This window comes from Andrographis paniculata, unplaced genomic scaffold (genome assembly GCF_009805555.1).
Source record: "Andrographis paniculata isolate CXL003 unplaced genomic scaffold, ASM980555v1 Contig71END, whole genome shotgun sequence".
Taxonomy (NCBI): Eukaryota; Viridiplantae; Streptophyta; class Magnoliopsida; order Lamiales; family Acanthaceae; genus Andrographis; species Andrographis paniculata.
The window spans coordinates 5,008,474-5,036,357 of NW_026137608.1; the positions used below are offsets into that span (position 1 = coordinate 5,008,474).

At 26.5% G+C, this 27,884-nt stretch overlaps 1 protein-coding gene across 1 annotated transcript; it reads right to left on the reverse strand.

Moving 5' to 3' along the window:
- Window positions 1-369: 369 nt before the first annotated feature.
- On the reverse strand, window positions 370-11,043 carry LOC127264770 (alanine--tRNA ligase). Its single transcript, XM_051294290.1, has 23 exons — window positions 10,652-11,043; window positions 9,969-10,207; window positions 9,719-9,859; window positions 9,176-9,322; window positions 8,943-9,095; window positions 8,227-8,356; window positions 7,956-8,052; window positions 7,617-7,737; window positions 7,230-7,289; window positions 6,635-6,685; window positions 5,944-6,039; window positions 5,647-5,748; window positions 4,760-4,882; window positions 3,304-3,447; window positions 3,152-3,223; window positions 2,997-3,072; window positions 2,789-2,931; window positions 2,573-2,681; window positions 2,311-2,498; window positions 1,881-1,970; window positions 1,322-1,504; window positions 1,053-1,232; window positions 370-636 (listed from the first exon to the last, which is right to left on the reverse strand). The coding sequence occupies exons 1-23, from the start codon at window positions 10,797-10,799 to the stop codon at window positions 565-567; spliced, it is 2,865 nt and encodes a 954-aa protein (XP_051150247.1). The 5' UTR covers window positions 10,800-11,043; the 3' UTR covers window positions 370-564.
- Window positions 11,044-27,884: the final 16,841 nt, after the last annotated feature.

The following is a 27,884-nucleotide window of genomic DNA, read 5'->3' on the forward strand; positions in this document are numbered from 1 at the left end:
ATTATACCGAAAATATAATTTTAAATTTCAAAATAATTTAAAAAATTAATAAATACCACCGTTCTCCACCACAAAAATATTTTGAAAAATCAATAAATTTTGAATAGTTTACATATTTTTTTGTTATGATTTTTTTTTAAAAAAAAATTATTAATTAAATTATTTAATAAAAATAATATCGGTACGATATCATACCAAACTTTCCGAAATTTTATACCGATACCGTACCAAAAACTTTGGTACGATATCCATACTGTACCAAAATTTTCGATATTTTCGACATAATACAATACGTTATTTCAGTATGTTTGGTAAATTTCTCCATCCCTAATCATTCTCGAAGCCAAACTCAATCCCAAACAAACAATAGAGCATGATTATAATTTTCATTCATTGCATAAAGGCGATCCCATCATTTTTGCCCAAGGGCGTATAGAAATCCCAACCCAAATTAAAATTGAAAGCATTACACAATCAAACAGATAAGAAACCAGTTAGTAACATCTAGCTGACCTCTGTTTCATGAATAATTTAAGAAATGTTTCCAACCCCTCTTCACTTCAATCAAGTTAGCTTCATCGCAGCGAATGATTCCGCCACATCAATCGCGGTTTCCACGTGGGACACATCGCTTCCCTGAAAATAATAAAAAAAGGAAAATGATGTTCGCGAACTAAAACTGTATAATCAAGAAACAGCTAAAACATGCCGGTGGATTCCAAAACATTAGAACATAAAAATATAAAGAATTTCGACATGGCTAGTGATCATTTTTACATTAAAAAAGCATATCATTCTTCCTAGTTGTAATATTTCTCCAACCTGATCACAAAAGATGCAGCTGAATAAATAGATACAGCTATAAAATATGCTCGATGAGAACGTAATAATGCAGTGAGATTATTTCTCGGGTGAAGATCATAAAATTAGGTCATTTAAGTTTGAAATACACCCAATAACCACAGTTTGTTCGGTTTGAAAATGCAGCGCAAGTATTTAAGTCAGGCATGTATTGATAGTATCGTTTTAGTTTCAGAGTATTAATTAATCACCTGGCCTTGGGCGAGACCTCCTTTTCCTCCGCCACCCTTTCCATTAATATTTTCCAAAACCTTGTTCAGCCATTCAGTAACCTTCAATTGCTTGTACTTGGCATCTTTCTCCGGTACCCCAGCACAAACAAAAGCTTTGTTCACTTTGTCGTCTCTGCTAAAGACCATAACTGCCACACCCTATTTGTTGACAAAGCAATCAAATTAAAAACAACAAAAAAATAGAAAAAGAAACTAATCTTTTAATAAAGAAAATTGCAAAAAAAAACCTTTTGTTCCATGACTTTAACAACTGCCTCCCTAATCGCAGAAGTATCAGCACCAACATCTACAAGTGACACACAGTATGTCTTTCCATTTGATACGGCAGTCTCAGCATTGCGAAGAGCAACCTCAATAGCTTTTCGCATATGTTCTTCGGCTATCTTCTTTTTGGCTTTTATCACTTGACCCTGACAAAAGGTTTTTCCATTTATTTTCCAAGCACCATATCATTAAAGTTCGTTAACAATGCATGCGGGAGAATAAGGTCTAAGGTTGGATCAAGGCGCCTCAGCTCTACGAAATTTTATTTTGATACAATGGGCTATGCCTATGGCACGCCATTTCCAGATGCCCTAGTCTCTTTTCCAATACACTCCCAGAAGTGCAAATAATCTCAGGCTACAGTATTTACATTTTATGGTGCTCCTATTATAGATCTTGCATAGAAAGAATCTGTCTCCCTATCGTTTTTATTCCTCGTTTTCATCATGATATAAATAAACAACTTCCTCTATAAGAGGGAAAAAAAAAATTAAAATATGCATGGCCATAACATAACAGTACCTGAAGCACAGAGAGCTTGGCCTTCAGCTCAGCTTTCTTAGCAGAAGGGATAGATGCTCCCTCAACACGACTATTCAGAGAAGTGACTTTCTGCAATAATGAAATAAAATCTAGGTTAGCACAACAGTATAGAATACAATTAAAACAAACACTTTCTTGATGAGTCCATAGTATGCTGCCAGCTCTTATGGATGGTTACTGTTGAGATAGAGGGAGAAATAAACTATCAACGATCAATGCATGAAAGTGGATAGAGGCAGTTCCAAAGCACTGGGCATCAGTGAGTTACGAGAGGTAAACAATTACGCAATTATCAGTTGGATGTCACAAAAATACAAAACCTTAAAATTCCACACCATCAAAAAGCCATTAAAGCAGAGGCAGTAAAGGACAACTTGGACCATAATTTCAAAACTAAAAGTACAAGAACCTGCTCCAAAAGGCTGCCTTCAGCACGGGATGCTTCATTCACTTCCACCTCTAGTGAAGAAGCAAGCTCCAAGGCTTTGAAAGCAGGATCAAGCGTCACTGCTGTAATCCTGCGGACTCCTTTGGCAATACCTTCCTCTGATAATAGGGCAAATGCTTTGGCTTCCCTTGTATTTGATATGTGGGTCCCTGAATAAATGCCGTAACTTACTAATCAATACAAACACTCAATACAGTAAGAAATTGAATTAGATGACACTTACCCCCACAGAGCTCAGCAGATATGGATAACCATTCTTCGTTCTTGGGATTTGCAAGTAAATCCTCCACTTTTCGACCAATTGAAACAACGCGAACAGGGTCAGGATACACCTAAATAAATTGAAACAATCAATAATGAAATAGATAAATTACAGGACACAACACCAAGTATTCAAAGATCTAAATATATCTAATGTAAAATAACTTGAAGAAGTTACCTCCCCAAAAACAGCTCTTAGACCATTGATGCTCTTGGCATCAGCCAGCTTCGCCTCCTTGGAGAACACATCCAGTTCAGCCTGAATTTGTTCAGCAACAATTGACTCGATTTTCTTCAGCTCCTCAGGCTTCACTGGCTTTCCTGTTTATGATTTCAATAATATTAGTATTCATGAGGATAATCCTCACAGAGAACCATAAGCTTACCATGAGAGAAATCATATCTCAATTTCTCAGGAAGAACAATGGATCCTTTCTGGTCAACATGATTACCCAGTACTTCCTACAAAGCAAGAGAGTTTTTTTTAATATGGAAAAGATGCTGCAGATTCATGGTTTTCAGAAATGTTTATAAACCTTACCCTCAATGCAAAATTTAACATGTGAGTACAGGTATGATTTGGAGCAATCAATGTTCGCCTATCATAGTCAACCTGCTCAGCCCCAACAAATAAACTCAATAAACATTGTAGGATTGTGCAAAAAATGTAGAGATAAAAACAAGGACTATCACCTTACAAATAACTTTATCATCAATATGCAACCTATCAGGTATCCCAGTCAAAGAACCAATATGAAGAACATATCCACCAAAAATCTGGACATTTCTCACTTCAAAGACTCCACCAGGACCTTTGATTAGTCCAGTGTCATATATCTAAAATTCAAAATAAATGTCAATTTAGCAATAAACAAATGTCACCACATATACAAATGCTAATGATTACAACGTACAAATCACTACAACTAAAATTTTGTCAACCAAGAATCAAACCACCAAACAAGATAGTTAATGAAACCCAGTACTACTGCAGTAACTTCAAAAAGCTATACTAGGAAGTAGGAGTCAAAGACCTGTAGAGCACGGTTATCATTCTCAACTGACCATTAGTTCACATTTTCACGTATATTGCTACCAAGAAATGAAGACACATGGTTCACATATTGTTTTGGAACTTCTAGGAATCATTATATTTACACAAGCAATGTCGCATCAAATGTTCCAGTGATTGATTTCAAAAAGTCTAATAATTCAACACCATTTACAATGTATAGCCATTGGTTTTAATTTCAGTCAGAACCCTGAAGTTATGACAGATATTTACAATTTTAACTAAAACAAAACTTATACAATAATTTATTGCATAATTTCAATCAAAATTTCCCCCACTCAATTTCTATATGAAAAACAGGCGTTTATATTTAATTTGATGTTTAAAATAAAATTAAAAAAAAAAAAAAAGAAAGAGTTGGATGTGACATTTATAACACAAGTAAAAACACCCTCAATGGTTTTTAAGTATTACACAATAAGTGTTAGATAGAAATGCGAACAATTGTGTTTAAAATAAATATATTAATTTCATTTTTTACTGTTATCATTTTTTTATAATGAATTTCAATAATTTTGTGAAATCAAAATTTTGGACATCTTCTAAATTTCCATAAAAACAAGCAATAATTGCAGAAATAACAAGCAACATGAATACATTAATGCATTTAGGATCAAAGTTAGAGTGCCTAAAGCCTAAAGCATAAGCAAACTAGAGAAACTAACATAAAAGCCATTGCAGATCACATCCAGGCAACTACTGAATACAAAAAAAAAAAGAGAGAAAAAAAAAGGCAAAACCAAGATCTTATGAATCCTAACTCTATTAATACAAAATCTTTAAAAAGAAGCTAAATACTACAGCAGAACCAAAAAACCTAAACAATTTAACGCAAATAGTGACTTTAGATGTTGTGGTAAAACCAATATGAGGATAATTATCAGTTCAGAAGTCACGGTGACTATGTGACCATTGTACACTCATGGATGGAGGCAAAGTCTTTGATATCAAAATCCAAAACCAATTTGCACTTGTGTTACTGTTATTATATACATTGAGCTCAACTCATTTGATTTAAAGTTATACATCATATTAAAACAAAATTTATTTCCAATAGCTATCAGAGAAATATGTTACCTGACCACCTTGCTCAGCATAAAAGCTCGTGGATTCAAGTATTATCCCAACTTCTTCACCAGAGGCAACACTTTCCTGGAACTCACTTCCGGTGTAGATAGCTTTAATTGTGCTTGCATGATCCTTAAATCATCAAAAGAAAGAGATTATCAAAATTTAAAAGTCAATAATTGGTAGAAAATGTTCTGGCAAACCACAAGTGCATGGCTAATTATCACACTAAGGCCTCAATGATAAAATCTAACCTATACACAGCATGCAACTGGATATAAAGGTAATAGAGATTATCAGCTCAGCTGATGAACTTACATATTGCAGCATTGACTATATATTGTCAGGGGTGACAAAGGATCTTAGGATACAAGTAGAAGTTCAAAAATCAACCAGCAGAAAAAAAAGGAAAAAGCAAAAGAAACTGTTCCTTCCTTGATGCAAACCCAAAGGACAAACAATGAGTGATGCATGACCCATGAGAAAATTTAAACAATGAAAAGTAGAGGGGAGAGAACCAGAATGAAATAATAAAGATTTTACATAATATCCCAAACCACAACAAGCATTTTCAATATAGTTTATGAACGTCTAGCTATATCTCCCATGGAACCAGTACCAAGAGAATGACCAAGGAAGATGATCATCACAGAAACCAGAAGTTGGAGTGTGTTCAAAGATGAAATCTTACATCTTAAAATTCAGCAACTATGATAGATTACCTTTTTTTATGCAACAAGTTTGAGAAAGAAAGAAAAGGAAGGAAGGCATTGTGATATATTGAAAAAACTGATATAGAGAACTACATAAATCATGCAAGACATACACCGGATAGCTCATTCAACATAAATAACCTCAACTTTTGAGGAAATAAAAAGACACCCATTAAGACATACCTGAAACCATGTAAACTTGAAAGAATCATTAGTGGAAGAAACGCCGTTCTTATGCAATGCTGCTGTTGCATCAGCATCCATGCCAATCACGCCACCAGCTTGCTGAGAAATTTAAAATAACAATATCTAAGAATTTGAGCATAATTGTATCAACTGTATATGGAATAGCATCTATCAACATTGCATTCCCCTTCCTAGAGAAATCTCAAGAGTGCTACATGCCAAGCACTGGCATTTATTAAGTTCTCATTATATTTATATATCTATTCATATCCCTGTAACCAGAAGTCTCATTACCTTATTCTGGGCACTTCTTGATCTTTCCCTTGCTTTGTCCATAGCCACGTTAAAGCCTTCAACATCAACAGATAAACCTCTTTCTTCTGCCATCAACTGACAGGCATATATAGTTAGTCAGCATTCAGAAAGGTAAAGACTGTGGTTTGATGTAATTTTACATCTCAAATAACAAGGGAAAGAAGGAATTGAAACGCAACCGATCAAATATAACTTTTACAATATATATAATCTCAACAATTACTTCACCATTACCGCAAATAAGATATAGATAAAAAAATATTCATGCTCACAAATCCCTATACTACACCCTAAAGCAATGTGTACTTTCCTTTATGTTAATAAGACCAAAATGATGACCATTTTACCCTACGTGTATGAATATATATATATATATATATTAATTGACTTTTTAGTTGATTTATACTGAACAATAATTCAATCAATTCTCTTATCTATAAACTAAACATAATCTAAAATTAATTTATCACTCTTATAATCAATCCCATTATCCACTAGTTATAATTACGCACACAAACACCAAAAAATATCAAATGGAAAATGTGTACCCATATCTTAAAATACACCTTAGTAATACACAAACATACATCCAAACAAAGCCAAAAGGTTGTTATTTATGCCCAAAGACCAATCCCCTCCCCAACAGCAAAAAAAACAGAGTTAAAGTTACCTGAGTTAGATCCAAAGGAAAGCCATAGGTGTCCCACAAATCAAATGCATCCTGCAATCAGATGATAAAAAAATTAAAATAAATAAATAACCATTAAATTATTTAGAATATCATTGCTTAGATGCAACTTTCACTCATCACACAAGAAGAGGAAAATTAAGATTTAAAGTTCGGTACTTTGTTTCTTAATCAGCCTATCTGAAAACTACCCTTTAAACAGGTGACAGTTTTTCCACAAACGAAAGCATTCATGATAGTACTGGGGCCACCGAGCAAGTCTGCGACAAATTCTCTACCAAATGATCTTTTTTTTTCCACCTTATATTCAATCATATAAACCACCAGCAAACTGTAATGTGTAACTTCCCTGGGATACTAGAAAATCAAAAGCCATGAGCTAGTTGAAATAAATACTCTGTTGTAACAACACAGTCATGCATAATGCACTTAATAGTCAACTTCTACAAATCATAATAACATCTATGTAACATAATAATGCTTGTGCTGGCATTACAACAAACAACAGCTCAAGGTCCCACATCCCTTACATGCAATATAATGTAAAGCGGCAGTAATATCTAATCAAACCCCTTACCTGCCCACTAAGTATACTCCCTTGAAGCTCTTGAGCAGATTTCTTGAATTTCTCAATTCCCTGGAAGAGCATGTCACATCTGTTAACTTCCAAGCCAGACAAATTTTCATTGAGAAGCAAATAAGATGACATAACAGTATAAAACAGTTATCAAACACCAGATTTGCATGACAAACTACTTCAATGTGAACATATTGATGCTTTTAAAAACAAACTGGCTAGCCCAAACATAATTTGATGCTTTAAATTTTCCGTTTCATTGCTATCCAATCTCCCTAATACACTATTCTCTCTCACAAAACATCAAATCAAACCACTATGCAAATACAACACACAAACCAAACATACCCAAAGAATTTTAAAAATAAATAAATAAAAATTACGAACTTTTGTCAATGTCCTTCCAAAGCTAGCCTCCTCATCTGCAATGATCTCCCTGATTTTTTTTGAGTGCTTTTTCAGCTCTGGGAAAACATCACCCATGAGCTCCACCACAACTTGTACCAGCCTGTTTTGAGAATAATATCATTTCTCAAGGATAAGGGATAGAATTAAGCATATCACTGAAGACAGATTCCTGAAAGTGGTTTAACTTGAATATGTAGTAGATAGGTGTTTGCACCAAAAAAATATTAAAATATCAGCATAGCTAGAACTTTAAACTACACCTAAATGGACAACAGAAAATTGGACAATATAAACAAAAAAATAAGTACAGTTTCATACTCATTGAAGAAGCCTTGCTTTGCTTTCAGGACTTCAGTACCATATCTCACAGCACGTCGAAGGATACGCCTTAACACATACTCACGTCCCTCGTTTCCTGCCAATGCCAGATTAGCATCAAACTAACCAGGTCCGGACTCATACATAAATCATTTGCCAAACACTATAGGAGAAAGTATACAGGGAAATCTGATTGTGTTCAACAGGTATAAATGTTTAATAATACTAGTAGGTCCAGTACACGAAAGAAAAACAATAATCAATGCTTCACCTGGGCAAGAACCATCAGCGATGGCAATTGAGATTGTTCTAATGTGATCAGCAACGACTCTGTAAGCCATGTCAACATTGTCTGCATCATCATTTCCCACTTTTCCAATGTATTTGCGAGCTCCAGTTGCCTATAAAAATGAAGAAACCATAAAATGTTTTAACAGCACAATTCCACATATAGTATCATAAAAAAAAATAACATAAAAACACTAAGAGGAAGCTGCTCATGAAAGTAGAAATCTTGTTAAATGAGCACCTCATCCAATCGTTTAAATTGCCAGTGTTTCACCTTGACATATCATGTTAACCCACAGCGCTAGCACGTGCAGACACTAAGCTATCACTAATTAACTGGAAGTGGTTTCATCCAACACACACTCAAAGCTTATTATAAATCATAAGTTAAATTTTAATTTATTCATTTATTACATTTTTATTACTTCGATCTTTTAGAGAAATGATGGTGTAGATATATATAGCATACAGTACAAATCTTCAATAGGACCTGATGCTATATACTAAAATATTAAGCGACTCTCACCTATTAGTTTAACTTGTCAGGGAAATGTATTATTTATATGTTCTCCAACAGAAAAATATAATATCCACCATTGACCATACAATAAGAGGTTCAAAAAGTCTTTTCTTTCCTAAATCAATTCTCATGGCTGAAAAAAATGAGCACTATTTGGATCCCTATGATACTAGACTTACTTGTTGTATCGCATCGAAGATAGGCAAGAATACATCAGTATCATAATTGCTCATCTTATCTTGAAGAATAGAAGTCAATCTTTCAAAACCCATTCCAGTGTCAACATGTTTAGCAGGTAGAGGTTTCAATGAGCCATCAGGTTCCCTGTTGAACTGCAACAGAACAATTCGGTAGTTTATTAGACCATAAGAGAATATATGCAAAACATAACACTAGAAAAATAATTACAGACCTGGATAAACACAAGATTCCATATCTCAATCACAGTGGGATCATCATTATTCACAAAGTGCGCAGCATCCCGACCACCAATTCTATCAAAATGAATTTCCGTGCAGGGTCCACAGGGGCCAGTATCTCCCATCTCCCAAAAGTTGTCCTTTTAAAAGCAGTATATCAGAGATATAGATTAAATTTCATTTACATTACTAGCGAAACCAAAAGCAGAAATGATAACACTTCTAACAAGGAACAATGTAGCATGGCCCCAGATACATATACATGCATGTTCACAAGCACTCATCCTAAAAGCAGGATTTCATCCGTATTTCATTTTTCAATGCCTTACATCTTTGGTCCATGCTCAACTTCCTATTATGCATTATATGTTAAATGGCTAGGCTCTCGGGGTTAAGCATCTAGTCTACACACCATTTCAACCTCATTTCCATGGCGACAGAATAGCAGCACTATAACCTCCTATTGACTACTTTGATGTTAAATAAGTTTGATGAAAATGTTGAGGCAGAGGGATGAAAATGAAACATTATCAAACCTTACAGCCAAAAGGCAAGACACGGGATGAAGGGAGAAATTTAAGCCAGAGATCCCTTGCTTCATTGTCAGCAGGAAGACCAAGTTTCGCATCTCCACCAAAATATGTAGCATAAATTCGATCCGCAGGCAATCTATAAACCTGTAAAAGTCAGGCATTTGAAATGTAAATCAAACCAAAGCATTATCCATCACAGATATACTGCAACCTATCAGAACAATCAAAAACAAAGAAATGGAAGGGAAATTGCCTTGGTAAGAAGCTCCCAAGCCCATTCAATAGCCTCATTCTTGAAATAATCACCGAATGACCAATTCCCAAGCATCTCAAAGAATGTGTGGTGGTAAGTGTCCTTGCCAACATCGTCAAGATCGTTGTGTTTGCCACCAGCACGAATACATTTCTGAGTGTTGCAAGCACGCTTAAGTTTGCTCAATTCAGTATTCGGATCAGCCGTCCCCAAAAAGATTGGTTTGAACTGATTCATACCTGCCAGAAAAGATTCAATTATATACAAAACATTCAGAACCAAATACCGAACTCAATAAACTATATATTAGAGCTAAAATAAACGTTGCGGATTCTTGGGAAGTGCTCACAACAAAATCTTGCAATATAGCATTATCATTAAAAAATCCAATATGACTAGCCAATTATGTTCAAATAAAAATTGTTAATTTCATCATTAATTTACATTTATTCCTTAAAAAAGTAAAATACATCAAATGAACTTTGCAACAACTTATTTTTCATTCAAAATATCTTCTGCAACACTTATTTTCAATTCAAAACATGCAAAACCTGGTTTTTCATCAAAAAAAGTAAAATAATATACATATATATATCAAACCCAAAGCATCCAAAACACAAATGAACTAAAAGGAAACTACTGAAATTCAATAGCAAAAACAAAGAAAGGGTAAAATGAATTACCAGCATTAGCAAACAGGAGGGTGGGATCGTTGTGGGGGACAACAGGACTCGATTTCCATATAATATGGGCTTTGCTCTCGAAGAAATTAAGAAAGGTATCTCTAACCCGTCGGGCAGGCCACTCGAAATCAATTGACTGAGACCCCATAAATACTGAAGAAGATGATTCTACGATCGAAACGGAGCCGCTACTATAGAAATGATTAGGGCGGATAAAGGCAAGACTCCTCCGCAGTGGCCGTACAGCAGCCAGCAAGTTGACGAAGAAGATGCCCCAAGACGACGTCGACGAAGCTGAAGGCGGGAGATAAGAGGAAGTAGGCTGAAAACAGAAGAATGAGAATAGGGTTTGGATTGGAGAATTGGGGCTAGGGCTCGCCTGTTAGTGATAATAGAATATAAACTAATCTAATTTAATCTAATATCTAATATATAATTATATATATATATATATATATATATATGGGTTTGATTTCATGTTGCTACGGTCGCGGTCAGAATTTATCCTTCTTTCCTTTTTTATTTTTTTATTTTTTTATTTTCTTTGTGTAGCTCATCACTTAAAACTAATTATAATAAAATAATAAAAAAAAGTGGAGCGGGTGGCGGCGGTGGGGAAGAATAATAAATATAATATTATATATTATTAGCAAGTTATAATTAATATATTAAAAAAATAATTATTAAATAATAAAAGTAAATAATTTAAAATAATTCAATAATTAAATTTTAAAAAATTATAAAATATAATATATAATTAAAAAAGAAGTGATAAATAATGTGTACAAATCTAAATAAAAAAATAAATATTTTATGTAGAATAAAAAATTTTATTTATATAATTCTTACCTAATAAATATATATCTAAATAAAATTAAAATAAAAAAATAGTATTAAAAATAAATATATATAAATCAATGGTTCAAAATATAATATAAATATTGTGAGTAGGATCATTTTCATAAGAAAACAATAAAGATTTGACAAATTGATAATTTATAATTAAATATATATAAGAAAAATTGAGATTTGATTTACTAAAAAAATAAACTTACTTAAAATATAACTAAATACCAAAATATAAAAATTTGTTCATTAACTATAAATATGACTTAATATAATTTAAAATGAGTATGATTGTTTAAATAAAAAATATATAAATATAATTAAATGAAATATAACACACGTATAAATGTATCAAGTTAAATATATTTAATATAAATTAATTTATTAAAAATTTTAAAATGTATCATCCACTTAAAAATTATTTATTTCTATGTTTTCTCAATAATTGAAAAAAAAAATTATTTACATTTAAAATTTCTCTCATAGTAACCATAAATAAATTATAAATGAATGTATGGAGTTTGAATAAATGAAAATGAAACAAAAAAATTGTTATGGTTTAAATCAATTGAGTGTGTATTTTATTTTAGATAGATTTACAGGCTTCTTTTTTTAGTATTTCAAATTTACAATATTATTAATTCGGCTCAATTTCAATAAATATATACTCTCTTTATCCCCTTTTAATGCACCTTTTTCGGGTTTTGAAGTAAATTAAAAAATAATATTAATAGTAATTAATATTAATTAATGAAAATGTGTAAGGGGTCTTGACATTTTTATAACTTTATGTATAAAATAATTATATATGTAATGAAATATTTATAATTTAAATAAAAATTAAAAATATTATGATATTAGTGTATGATTACTTTTATTAAAATAGAAATTGAGTACTTTTAATTGGGACATACGAAATGATAAAATTTGTACTTTGAATTGGGACATATAGAGTACTATTTTTTCTTACCTAACATTATGTCAAAATGCTAAATAAAGATTAAAATAAATGTCTTAAGTCAAATCAGTTTCAAACTACAGTCAAACAAACTGAATAGTAAATTACTAAAAAATGCAATTAAATGAACCATATATTTTTAGCACTTTTTAAGTTCATCAAATTAGTTGACTATTTTTTTCATCTCTCTGAATTTTTTTTATATAATAACATATAAAAAAATAAATAGTTATAATTTTGACGGTATTTTAGTATTAACGTAAAATCACTGTTATTAAAATATGAAATATACATATTAAGTAAAATAGACGAAAAAAATGCATATAATTGAAACGAATTGAGCACTTGAATATATTTATCAATTATTATTGTATATTTTATCATTTCAACAATATTCATATTTATTAATTTTCTAATAATAATAACTATTTAATAATTATACCAATTATTCTTCAAAATATTATATTAGCGTATATAACGTAAAATATCAACAAAAATAACTATATAATTTCTTTTGTTTTTAGTAATAACAATAATATTTGCGGTGTATTCATTTTGTATTTTTAGATAAATGTATTTTGTATGTTAGGTGAATCGTATTGATAATATAAAAAAATATTTTGTATTTAAATTATTAATTTTTTTCGAGATGAATAGAATATATAATATATATATTATGTTAACATATATATCTTATTTTCTATAATACTTACGAAAAATTAGGACATCCGAAAATAGATTGAGTGAAAAAAACCGTTTATAACTATATATGTATTTTTAATATATATATATTTAATAGGATATATAATATTGTGTAAAAGAAATAATATAAAAAAATCAATTTATTATTGCACATTTACAAATAATAATATACAAATAAAATAATACAAAAAATAATTTATCATTCATCTGTGCATAGCACGGATATGCACTAGTTAATTAATATTTTAAATTATAATCATGTAAAAGAATTATTTTTCAAACTTTTAGTCTCATCCTAAAATATATTATCTTTTTTTTTTTATCTCTCTCATTCATATTATATTTACATCAACATTCGCTTATTTTTTTTACTTTTCATTACAACATCATCATGTTCACGATTATTTTTACAATTTTATAAAATTCATAATAATTATTTATTTTTATATATTTTTAATATCTAATAATATATATAAATAATATCTATTAGTATATAATATTACATTTTAATTTTAAAATAGTAATTTATATAAATTGTAATATTATAGTAAATTATTTTTATATATGAAATATAAAATTAATTAAATTTATGAATTAGTGGCATTTAAGAATTTCAGTGATTAAAATAGATTTGGATTAATATATTACCCGGAACAATTTTTCGCCATAAATGAGCTATTATGCACTCTTTTAAGAGTGGCTTGCGAGTGGCTTGCTTATAAGCAAATCTCTTGATTGTTCTTGCACATCTCCTTTTTTACAATAGTTTTTTCTTTTAAAAGTTAGTTAAAAAATAATGAATATGAAAAAAAAAGAAGTTAAATGTTAAAATTAGATATATATATATATATAAATATATATAAAGGTGTGTTTCTTTTGATAAGGTTTAGAAAAATTGGGTTTGAATTTGAATTGGATTGAATTTGAATTTTAAAATAAAATTTTGTATTTTCGTAGGTTTGATTTGGTTTGGACTTGGAAAATTTTGATATGTATTTATTTTGATAGATAATAATTATGTTGGTTTAAATATGTAATTTAGTTTTTTTAATAAAATTAAATTTTGAGAAATAAAAATTGAGATGTATTTTATAAAAAAACTAATAATAATTAAAATGAAGAATTTCTGAAAAAAATAATAATTTTTCTAATTAAAAATAAATTTCTATTTTTAAAAAATTTGTATTGATTTTTTAATAATTTTTTTAATTAAAAACAAAAATAGAAATAAAAGGACATTGTTTTATTTGACCTTGCCACACTATCATCTTAATTTTTTTCCCTCTCTTCCATTTTCTTTCTTCTTATTTCATGTAAAGTATTATTATGTGGGGTGCGATCTACCGATAGACAATGTTCAACATCGTGCTAATTGATTTATCACAGCACTTGGATTACAAAAATAAATTTAAAAACTTGTATTAACTTAGGGATATAAGTGTATTTTACATTATACTAATTTTATCCAAGTGTATCTTGCCTCCAGTATCCTGCCTCATTCCTCTTTCATTCTCTCGTATCTTCAAAATCGTGTAGAAAAACACTATAATCCTCCACAAAATTTATGGAGAAGATCAAGAGACGAGCAAAATTTTTACTTTCTATTGTTTTAATCTCAATCAATCCCTCGAAAAGCAATGGAAGCATCGGAGAAATTGGAGTTTCAAATATTTCATATTCTTCACCAATATCGGATGATGCAGACAAAATCGTCCAACCACATAAGTAAAATTTGAACAATGAAGTTGAAACTTTCAATACCTCATTCGATTAATTGTATTTGATTTATTGAATTATTGTTTCTTTAGTAAAATTTAGATAATAATTTATAAAATTGTGTGACCTAATTGTTTTCATAGTTTTTCAAGATTTACAAAGTAGTGAAACTATTAGAATCTCGTTTGATGTGTTACGAATTTCGTCAATATGTATTAACAATCATATTTGAATTAAAATATTCAAATTATTGTTAGTTAAAATAATTTTTTATCTCATTTAATTGAGTTTAGCATTTACGTGTGCATGAAAATCCATTTCATACATGTTATAAAAGCACAACATTTGATGAATTTAAATACAAATCTCAATATTTTTCTATTTGTGTGAAAGCATTTTAAAAATTAAACAACAACATATTGTTTGACATTTTTAATCATCTTTAATATATGCAAGCTCCATAGCTTGACATGCAATGGAATTCGCAAAACAAGGAAATGAATGCAATTACTAGTGTGAGTATACACATAAGAAAGATTTTGCAATTAAGATTAAAATGTAGAAGAAATTAAAAAAGAACCTATGTCAAATACAATACATGAAATATTACGGCAATAAAGCGGGGTACGAAAAAGACAACAATCTGAAACTAGATCAAAATGATACTCATTTGGAAGAATGCAATAAGTTATGAAAGATCAAGACAATACATCATAATCGTGAGACAAAAACAGACAAGATAGAAAATCTTGTTAATACATATGATTTGTTCATGTATGGTCAACATGCATATATATTGAACAAAGCTTTTAATTGATTACATACAAATCTATTGTGGGTATCATTTTCACTTTTTACAATCAACATTACTAATTATTATCTCCAACAACATATTATTGTGTTAACATTAGAATATTGGTATATTAAGTATATTATCTTCTTATAATTAACAAGTACATATAATGAACAAAATATTTTATTAATTACTTACAATCATATTGTTATTTCGAGAATAACATATTCATCTTTTATAATCAGTATTTAAACAAGGTATCCAAATATAATTTTACACAATTCAATTCATCATTACATGTTCTAATATCAATCACAATTTATTCTACAAAAAAAATACACCATTTTAAATATATTTTACACAAACTTATCAAAACAAATAATAAAATATCTGAACTTCATATTCAATCCATCAATTTAATCCATCGTATGAAACAATTCATTCAATCAATCATATACATCACAATCAATTTCTTCTTTGTCTTCCAACACATTTTCTTCAAATTTTTTTTTTTGTTTAGCATCGATGTTTTTACTTTCTTTGAATGAGTTTTTTCAACCTGTAACAAACTTTGACTTCTATTTTACGTACGTAACCCTTTAATTATCTTTTTACAAAGATTTGGATACAAAATTTCTTTTCTATTGTATCCAAAATCTCACGTTTTCCAAGTTACTCATGTACATTTTCAAAATGAAATTTTTATTACTCACACAGGTATTAAAAGTTAGATTACTGTTTATATCATCCACACTAAGTTCAAATTCGAACATATATACATACATATACACATAAGACACTATAATCTAACTATTACTCACATCATCTACCGATTCTAGTCACTATATAATATTATAGATATAAAGATATATATGGAATTATGAAAACATATATATTAGATGCAAAGTTACTTTCAAATTCAATAATATAGTAATATTTCATACGCACACCAAAAGAAACATAAGAAAACTTCATATGTTACATATCAATCAAATAGAAAATAAAAAACCTGAAAGCTAGGCAAAGAAGGTTGATAATCATTGAAAATATCAATGCTTCACCTAAACAAGAACCATCATCGATGGCAATTGAGATTGTTCTAATGTGATTAGCAACGACTCTGTAAACCATGTCAACATTGTTTGCATCATCATTTTCCCACTTTTCCAGTGTATTTGCGAGCTCCAGTTGCCTATAAAAATGAAGAAACCATAAAATGTTTTATATACTACTCACAATCATACCATCGCAGTCGAAAGAATCTTTTGAACTGCACAGGCCATAGAGTATTTAGAAGGGTTTGCGGATTTAGCCCAATCGGTTTTGAAATTCGAACCCTCGATCCAGACAGATGGCAACCAGTTTTGAACCGGTGATTCCGGTTCGAACCGGAACCACTGTGAAACCGGAGCCGAAACTGATTTTATATTAACTTAAATATAAAATCAAAATCAAAATTTTCAAACAAAATCCAAAAAAAAATACTTCAGTGGAAAGACATACACCGGATAGCTCATTCAACATAAATAACCTCAAACTTTGGAGGAAATAAAAAGACACCAATTAAGACATACCTGAAACCATGTAAACTTGAAAGAATCATCAGTGGAAGAAGCGTCGCTATTATGCAATGTTGTTGTTGCATCAGCATTACTCATTATTATCTCCAACAACATATTATTGTATTATCATTAAGATATTAGTATACTGAGTATATTAACCTCTTAAAATCAACAAATGCATATCTTGAACAAAATATTCTATTAATTTCGTATAAGTATTGTTAGTCGAGAATAACATATTCATCTCTTATAATCATCATTTAAACAAAGTATTCAAATATAATTTTACACAATTCAATTCATCATTACATTTACTAACACAAATCACTGTATATTCTACAAAAAATTACATTCTAAATTATACTTCCTCCGTCCACTTTTGACATTTGTTTTTTTCATATTGATTTTTAATATTAATTATTATATTAAAATGTAGTACAAATCAAGATAAAATAACAAAAATACATCTATTATTGTCTTATAATACAAATATAATGAAATTTGTATAAAAAATTATACATATAAAAATATTTTTAATATTAACTATAATGATATAATGATGCAAAAGGTAAATGTAAATTTATTAAAGTGGACGGAGAAAATATTTTATACAAACTTATTAAAACGAAGAATAAAGTATATAAACTTCACATTTAATCCATCAATATATATCATATGCAACAATTCAATTCATCACATACATTACAATCAATTTTTTCTTCATACGTCAACACATTTTCTCGCACTAATCTTAATATATATATATATATTTTTTTAGCATCGATGCTTTCACCTTCTTCGAATAAATTTTTTCCACCTCTAGCAAACTTTGACTTCTCTCCTATGTAGTTAATTCTTTGATTCTCTTTCTACAACAATGTTTGGATACAAACACTTTGTTCTGCCAACACTATTCTTTACTAGCGATTTCCTAAAAATAATAATAAACAACGAGAAAAGTAAAAAAAACAAATATTCAACTTAAAATAATAATTTTATATTTTTGATACAATTTTTTGTACCACACACTAGAAATCAATCTATCTAAAAATATTGAATGAACATAATAAAAAAATTCTTCTCTATTCATGAAAAATTAATAATTCAATAAAAATATATTATTTATTTTATATTACTACCATATTTTATTATATGTTAGTATAAAAATACTTTAAATTAAAAATCATAAGGAAACACACCCGTAATAATCTCTTTATAATTATCTAGTTTACTTATAAGCTATACTTCAATTTGTTATTGTTAATATAGTCTATCACTTCCAGTTTAGAGTATCAATTTGAGTTTTATTATATCAAATAAAAAATAATAATATTTTATTAATTAATTAAAATATCTAAGTTAGATTTTGATATTTTTATCTTGTGTACTATAAATATAAATTAATTGTATTTTGAATAATATATTTGTAATTTATGTAAATATTGTAAATATTATAATATTAATGTATGATTATTTTATTAAAATAATAATATTATACTTTTAAATGGAATCAATAAAAATATTCAAAAGAATAATTTTAATTGGATAATGAGAGTGTGTTTCTTTAACACATATCTTTCAAACTTTATTATCCGAATATTTTATGTTCTTTTAAAAAAGTATAAATTTTTTTCTCACAATATATACTATCAAATAATTTCTCCGTCCAACGTACGTATAACATTTTCTATTTTGATATGTACCATTTCCACATATTTTTGCGATATTTTCAAAATATAAAATAATTAACTACATTTTATCTCATACATTATTTAAATAAAAAAATAAATGTACAATTTGCTCTCATTATATCATATAATTTCTACTTTATTCTATCCTCCTAAATTTATATGGAGTAATCAAAATATTGCACCTTATATAAAATGGAGAAAATACTATTATTTTATACTACTTCCGTGCAGTCACAAAGTACACAATGATTTTTTTGTGTTGTTTTTTCAATATTACTTATTATATTAAAACGTAACATAAATAAAGAGGAAAAAACATTAGTGTCTTATAATACAAATACAATCATATTTTTGAAGTAAACTATACAAATATAAAAATATTTTTAATGTTAAATGCAATAACGCAAAAATATGTGTTTACTTCCTAATTGGACGGATGTAGCATAAAATTTAAGTAATTTTTTTTTTTTTTTCAAATCAAACTAAAAAGACATATATTAGATCGAATGATAGATAGTATACCTATTCGAATCTATAGATTTGTAATGGGCTAATGCAAATCGAATGGGCCAAAAGTTTAGAAGTATATGTTGTGAATGAAATGGCCCAAATTAATGGAAAAAATATTTTATTGGGACAAAGTCTTGATATTTTATTTAATATGAGACAAAAATGAAAAAAAATAGTATTAAATAGTTTTATTATTATTATTATTATTTTGCTCCGTAAGTATATTACAATAGAAAAAATGAAATAAAATTATCAGGGAACAAACCTTAACATATAAAAATTAATTTGATACTTTTTACAAAAACATGTATCTCATTAATAATTTCTAAGAAAAAAAATCATAATCAAGTGAGAGAAAAAATATACTATCATTTTTTTGTTTCTCTCTAACAATCTTAGCATTATTTTGGATTTTTTATTATAAAATGCATTCAACTTAAAATATACTGTTAGCATAGTAATATAAATACTGCCTTGTCCCATTTTAAAGTATATATATTTTTTTTATTATTTTTGTCTGTTTTACTTAAAATATCTCTAAATTATTTTTTCAAAAAAATAATTATACAATAATACTAAAATTTCTTTAACTTTTATTGAAATTACAAACATACCATTAGACATAAAATTACTTTATACATAAAGTCAAATGACAAAAATGTCAAAATCTCTTACACACTCCCACTAACTAATAAAATACTAAGTATTATTTTTAATTTATTACAAAATCTCAAAAACCTCCCTTTAAAATGAACCGAAGAGAGTATTATGTAAAAAATAATGAATTTGTTCAATTAGTATTTTTTTGGGTGACATAACATTTAATAAATATTATTAAAAACATATTATTTAGATATACTTACACAATATATAATATACCATTTATTCAATTACAGAAAAATTAATATTTAACGTAAAATATTATTTTTTATATTATAATATAATTTCTCAAATCAAACAATAAAAAATATATATATATACATTCTAAATTTTAAAATGAACAAATCTAATACTCTATTTAAATTAAAAACCAAATTTAAATCCCTTCTTTAGCTAATATATTCAGCTTTAAACAACGAATTTAGGTAATTATATCCTAGTCCATTATAATTATGCCAATTTTTTTTTTTAAAATATCCGTTAAATTTATACAAATTTTATTAATAATAAATAATTTAATTCATCCATAATTCTATTACTTATATTTTAATAAATAATAACTAATTTGCTATTACTTATCTATTTATCACATTACGTTTTTATCAATTTTTTTTTAATAATTTCTCTAACCCTACTTTATTTTTTATCTATTACATTTATATTAGAATATTATTATTGTTTAGTCTCTATGTCCAAGTAAAATGATATAATTATTTCGAATGAAAAATATATATAATAATATTGATAATAAAATTAAGCTTTATGGTGTGTGATTTTTTTATTTTTTATTTTTTTCGAGAACAAAATAAGTATATTTTGATTTAATGTTTTATAATAAATATAATGTATTTTTAAAACTTGTGAGAGTTAAAAATAATGATAATAATAATTATAATATTAAAAAAAAATCTCATTCTTTCACCTTAAATATATAATAAGTGTTTTTCAATGAATGCATTTACTTTATATATTCTTATTACAATGAAAAATAATGATTTGAGTATAATCGTTTAAAAAAATAATTAAAATAGTAGTTAATAAAAATACTAATCAAACAAACATGCTTCTTTGAAGTGCTAAATAAAATTTCTTGGAGAAATTAAAATTGATTGATCCACATATTCTAACAAATACACACAAACTCGCACTTCAAAAAATAATAAATAAATACTCTTGAATAATAATAATAATAATAATAATGGAGTGTGTCTATGTTAGCAAGCTGTCCTTCAAAAGTCGCAGTTACCAATAATGGAGTGTGTTATCAATGTAGGGTTGGTTCAACCATTTTTCTAAATTGCACAAAATTTATTTGTGTTTCACGAAATTGCACTATATTAAAAAAATTGCATCAAACTTCTTTCGTAGTTTTATAAACTATGCGTCAAACTCCCTTGACGCTTCTTATTTAACGGTATTTGACCTAAATGCGCCCAAACTGCGAATAAATTTTAAAATCTCAATTTTTAAACCCTATTTAGCTTAAAAAACAGTAAAAATAAACTCTTAAAACCTGAAAAAAAAAGCTAATTTTGAGTATATTTACTATTTTTTTAGTCTAAATATAAAAAAAATAAATATATTTGTAATTTTAGGGGTTTAAAAAAATTGAGATTCTAAAATTTATTCGCAGTTTGAGCGAATTTAAGTCAAATACCGTTAAATAAAGAGCGTCGAGGGGGTTAGACGCAGGGTTTATGAAATCACAAGAAAATTTGACGCAATTTTAAAAATATAGAGAATTTGGCCACAATTTTATGAAACTACATGTAAATTATGTACAATTAAATTAAAATTATTATATTTATTAAATTAGATCAAAATTCAATATTTTTTAAAAATATCATATTAAAATTATTATTTATATTACATTAAATATATAGTCAACACAAATTTTTACTATTCTCCGATAAACTCAACTTCCCATACAACATCCAAATACACTTTTCATAACCAATATATTTATTTTATTATTAGTAGACTATTCACAATGAATATATATTCTAAATTAGTCGAAGTGTAATATCCGATCCATAATCGAGTTTATCTATTAGATGTTTTATTAATTTAATATCTTAAAATTGTTATTGTTAATATACCAACTTCAAATAGCTGTAGATTTTTTTAATTCATATATAATTTTCATGAAATTTATACAATTGACAGGTTTTTAATTTACCTGTTCCAACATCGCAAACGGTGAGTCAGTTCGAATTCAAACAAAAAAGTTATAGCCAAAATATTATTCAAATGTCTGCTATATATTCAAATACGTTTTTAAAAAAACACCAATACAATTTTAACTCCATTTTTATTCAACATTTATTTGATCCCTTATATTTAACATTTATTTGATCTCCAAACACTTCTAAGAAACCCTAACTGTGAACCCCTTCCCTCCCACTAAAATTTGAGGTTTGACATAATTTTAGAGTAAATTTTTATAACTTAATCTTTTTTACCTTTGAAATTCGAATTCATAACATCTGTGCATTATTTTAAATTATTTCGTTTATTTGATGGGCTTACTGTTTTTGAATTTATATTTATGGTGTGTTTGTTTGGGGATTGGATTTTAAATTCAGTATTAATCCCATTTTTTTCCTCAAAAAATATCAAATCAAAACTTATTTTTTATTTTTTATATTATACTAAAAATCAATTTTACATTCAAAACATCACATCAACACTTATTTATATCACGTCATACAACTATTCAAATTCAAAATTTTTACTATTCAAATCCCAACTCAAAATCCAAATCCCAAACAAACACACATATTCTTCATAATTTTATCTTCATTTTGACATATTTATGGGTGTGCTGTTTGGAGGTTTGAATTTTGAGTTGAAATTTGAATAATAAAAATTTATAATAGTATAATATGATATAAATATGTGTTGATGTGATATTTTAAATATAAAATTAATTTTTAGTATAATATAAAAATAAAAAATAAATATTTAATTTGATGTTTTTGAGAAAAATTTATTTCATAAATAATGTAAATCTCACAAATCCCCGAAACAATCATACACATATAAGTTATTTGAAAGACAAATAACACTTGAATTTGAAAGTTTGAGCTTTAATTTAAATAATTGTATTTGATATAGTACTTTGAAAGAGAATATATATACTTTTAAAATTGAAGTTTAAATACTCCCTTCCTTCCGTCACACAAAATTTTTTTTCTTTTTCAATACGTCTCACAAAAGATGACCAATTTTTATTTTTAGTAATTTTATCAATCTTAAAATACTTAATAAATATAAATCAATTTAATTAAACTTTTAATATTTTATCCGTAGGACCATTTTATTTCTATTTCTCTCCTCAATTAACATAACTTTTTTTTATCTATATTTAAAACTCCTATTTTTTATAAAACTAATTTATGATAAAGATAAATAAATAAAAATATTTTATTTATTTATTTGTATTATATAAAATTTTATTATCTATAAAATATATCCATATTGTATATATATTTTATAGATATAATCTTAAAACTTTTTAAAATATCAATAATATAATTCATATAAAAAATAATAAACTAATATCATAACTTATTATTAATAACTTACTAGTTTATACGGCCTAAAAAAACTGTATCCCTAATAAAAAGACTCATTCTTCGTGGAACGGAGAGAGCACTAAAATATTGTATAGAGACTTAAAAGAACCACACACTAAAAACATTGTTGTGTAGTATTTAGAAATTAAATGGATATTTTTATTGTTTGTTAATGAGAATTTTTTATTTTTGTTTGTCTTTTAAAAATATATTTATTCATTTTTTATTAAAATATATATGATTTAAGACAAATATATATATATATATATATATAAATCAAAATCTCATACAATCAATCTATCTACAAAATTATAAAAATATGAAAAAAAAACAAAAAATGTAAAATGACCCCACTTTGAAAAACCATAGAATGACAAATACCAATAATTGTGTTACTTTAGCGGGTTTGGTGAAAGTTGGGTTTTCGTTTTTATTTGAATTTTTGGATGAGTTTGAATTTTATTGTTTTTTTGTGTTTGAATTTGGTTGGAGTTTGGGGAGTTCTGATGTGTATTAATTTGATGGATAATAAATAAAATAATATAAATATGTATTAAATTTAATTGATAAAATTTATATTATATGATTTGATTATGAATTTATATTATACCAAACATATATATATTTAAATTTTTATTTATTTGTATTATAAACAATTTTATTCTCTATAAAATAATATATATATATTGTATATTTTTTTTCATTTAATTATAATAAATATTAAATAAAATTTTAATATATATATATTTTTTAAAAAAATGGTTTTGCACAGTAAGATGGGGTTAAAACTCCAGGAAAAGGCTTCACAGATTAAATTATATTGTCACCAAAAAGTGGAATGCTACAACACGTAAAAAGCTCGCTCTTCTTTTTAGAAATGTCGCTATCCAAATTTCACAAAATTATGGTAATAAAATTAGGCCTCACTTAGATAGAAAATTTGAAAATTAAAAAAATAAATAAATAAATTTAAGATATATGGTATTTTTTAAGATGGAAAAAATTACTATTAAATAATACAAAAATTCTAAAATAAAAATTTATTTGTTTGCAATTTAAAATTAATTTTTTAAAAATATACTCTCTCAATTCCAGTTAATTTGTCTGATTTACCTTAGATACAGAATTTTAGGTATTATATAATTAGTGAGTAATTAATAAATATATTAGTGAAAATAATTATAGATTAAAATTTAGATTACTAAATAGTTTAATTAAAATAAAAAAATTATAAATTATAAATTTTAAAATGTGATTAAAGTGTATAATTGTATTCCAAAATAAGAAAAGACAAATTATGTGGGATAGACAAAAATATAAAAAGTAGATAAATTAAATGGGACAAAAGAGTCGTTTTTAATGTGATTTTTATGAAAATAATAATATTTTATGTTATACTCCCTCCGTCCGGCTAGAAAGTATACATGTTTCTATTTTGGGACGTCCAATTACAAAGTAAACATTTCATTAAATACCTTACTTTTTTCTACAAATACTCCTACTTTACATCACATCATTACTTTTACACCAAAAAATAAGGACAAAAATGTCATTACACTACTTTTAACTACTCATTATAATTAAAATACTATTATTTTTTAAACACCGCGTCAAAAGTAATTGTATACGTTTTTTGTGGACGGAGGGAGTATGAAAAATTGAATAATGCTAAAAATTTCAAATTACTATATAAAATGACACACTTTGGACAAAAAAATATGATATATTCATTTATCATGATTTTTTATAAAAAAAGATTATTTTTTTTATTATTATTTTTTAAAAATCATATTTAATGACATTAAAAAAAAAAAAAAACGAATTAAATCGAATTTTAGGCACTAATTAAGCAAGAGGATAAGATGGAAAGGCAAGTTGGAAGTGCAGGGTCATCTAAATGTACAAATAATTTTGATTTGATCTTATTTTTGGACTCTTTTGTCTTCACTTACTTGGCCAAGAACATGTCAAGTGTGCTGTTATATATTTAAACAAATATTTTAAATTAATTTTTCTATTTATTAATTTTTTTAAATACTAATATATACTCTTTGGTCCGGTGGTAAATTTTTCTTTTTATTTTTTTACGTCGGAGTAAAGTTAATTAGTATTTTATAAACACGTAGTGTAATGAAATAATATAATATTTATTTTACCTTTGAAAAATAAAAAGTAAAGAAATTTTGGTACTTAGTTAATAATTGCATTTTCAAAAACTAAATAAAAAGTTTTAATTTGAGTATTTCTACTGCTTTTTACCTCCACATCACTTTTATCTCTCGTGGATACTTTCTTTTATTTTATATTTACAACAAAGATATTTATTATAATTTTTTAATTAATTTTTATTCCTATGTTTATATATATACATATATTATTTTTTATTTTGTAATTATTATTATTATTATTTAATTATGTTTGAATAATTAACTATAAATTAAATACTATTTTATTGTTTAATATATATTTTTTATATTGAATTGTGTTAAGAAAAATAATTATATTTTATTTAATACTAAATTATGTATTTTAATAATATTGACTTGTTTAACAAAATTAAATAAAAATTTACATTCATATATTTAAAAATTTAAATTAATAAAAATATATTTAATATTAATATTATTTTGTAGGATATAAAATTTCATGAATTATAAAAATATTACAAAATTTAAATATAATAATAAATTTAATATATATTACAAAAACTATTATAATATGTCCTAAATTAATTGAGATACATGCCATAAATGTGAAATCTCTCTCGTTTCTTGCAAAGCATCTTGAGAATTTATATTTTCTGTTTTCTTATTTTCTTTTTAAAAAAGTGATGATGCGCATGCTGATGTACTTAGTTAAGGGGTGGACACGGTTCAGATATTTGTAAATATATAGGTATTTGATATTCGAATCGAATCGAATAAATACTCGAAATCGTGAACCATCCGAAATTTTCGGTTAACCGAAAATATTTGCAATATTTGCAAATAATTTGAACCGAATCGAAATTAAAAATAATATATTAAAAAATAATTAAAATTCTAATTAAATCAAAATATTTGCAAATATTTCAAATATCCGAACCGAAATCGAACTGTAACTGAATCACCGAATCGAATATAATTATTAATATAAATTTTAAAATATAATAATATAAATATATAAATATATTTGGTTCGGTTAACTGAATCGAAAAAAAATATCAAAAATTGAAACTAAACCGAACAGAGCAAATATCAAATATGCAGTATTTGTATTCGAATCAAATTTGTTCGGTTAACCGAAAATTCAATTCGATTCAGTTCAGTCAACGGTTCGGCGGTTCGGTTCGATTTTTTTGCCCACCCATGATCTTAGTCTCTCTGTTTTGTATATTATATCACGGTTGTCATTTTTGTATGTTTTACATTCTATATCATTTTTTAAAAAATGTATTTACATTTTTTAATTATATTTTAAATTTTATAATTTATAATTTTATAATCTTATTAGACTAATTAATTATTTTAAATTTAATTTATTGTATTGTACTATAATTAATTTTATTAATAATTAATAATTATATATTAATTACACTATTTCTAAATTTTCATATCTACGGCGCTTGTGACATTATATGCAGAATGAATATATTTTAAAAAATAATATTATTCAATTAACTAAAAATTTATTTAACAAGGAAAGAATTACGGGTTGATTGTACATTAAAAATAGGCATATATTACATGATTTCAATTGAAATCATGTGTCGATAATTTATATTTTAGAAGTGTGTTGCTATATATTGTGTAGTCTATTATCATCGTGTATTATCAATTTATGTATACTACACATTTATATTTTAGTATGTTGTCTATATATGTACTGTAAATTTATGTTTGTGTTCATATGAATGTAGTATTGTTGGTTCATATGTATTGTTTATTTATATTTTCATGTAAACTAAATTATTATTATTATTATTATTATTATTATTATTATGTACCAATACGACGTCAAAAAGAATACTTTAAATAAAAAATACTCCCTCCGTCCAGCTAAAAAGTATACATATTTCTATTTTGGGACGTCCAATTACAAAGTAACCATTTTATTAAATACCCTATTTTTTTCACAAATACCCATATTTTACATCACATCATTATTTTTATACCAAAAAAGTAAGAGAAAAATATTATTTCATTACTTTTACCTACTCACTATAATTAAAATACTAT

Coding starts and splice junctions, on each gene's coding strand:
- LOC127264770 (XM_051294290.1), bottom strand. CDS start 10,799: ATGGGGTCTCAGTCAATTGATTTCGAGTGGCCTGCCCGACGGGTTAGA. Junction 8,053..8,226: donor CGCTGATGGTTCTTGCCCAG/GTGAAGCATTGA, acceptor TGGCATTGGCAG/GAAACGAGGGACGTGAGTAT. Junction 3,224..3,303: donor ATGATAAAGTTATTTGTAAG/GTGATAGTCCTT, acceptor GGGGCTGAGCAG/GTTGACTATGATAGGCGAAC.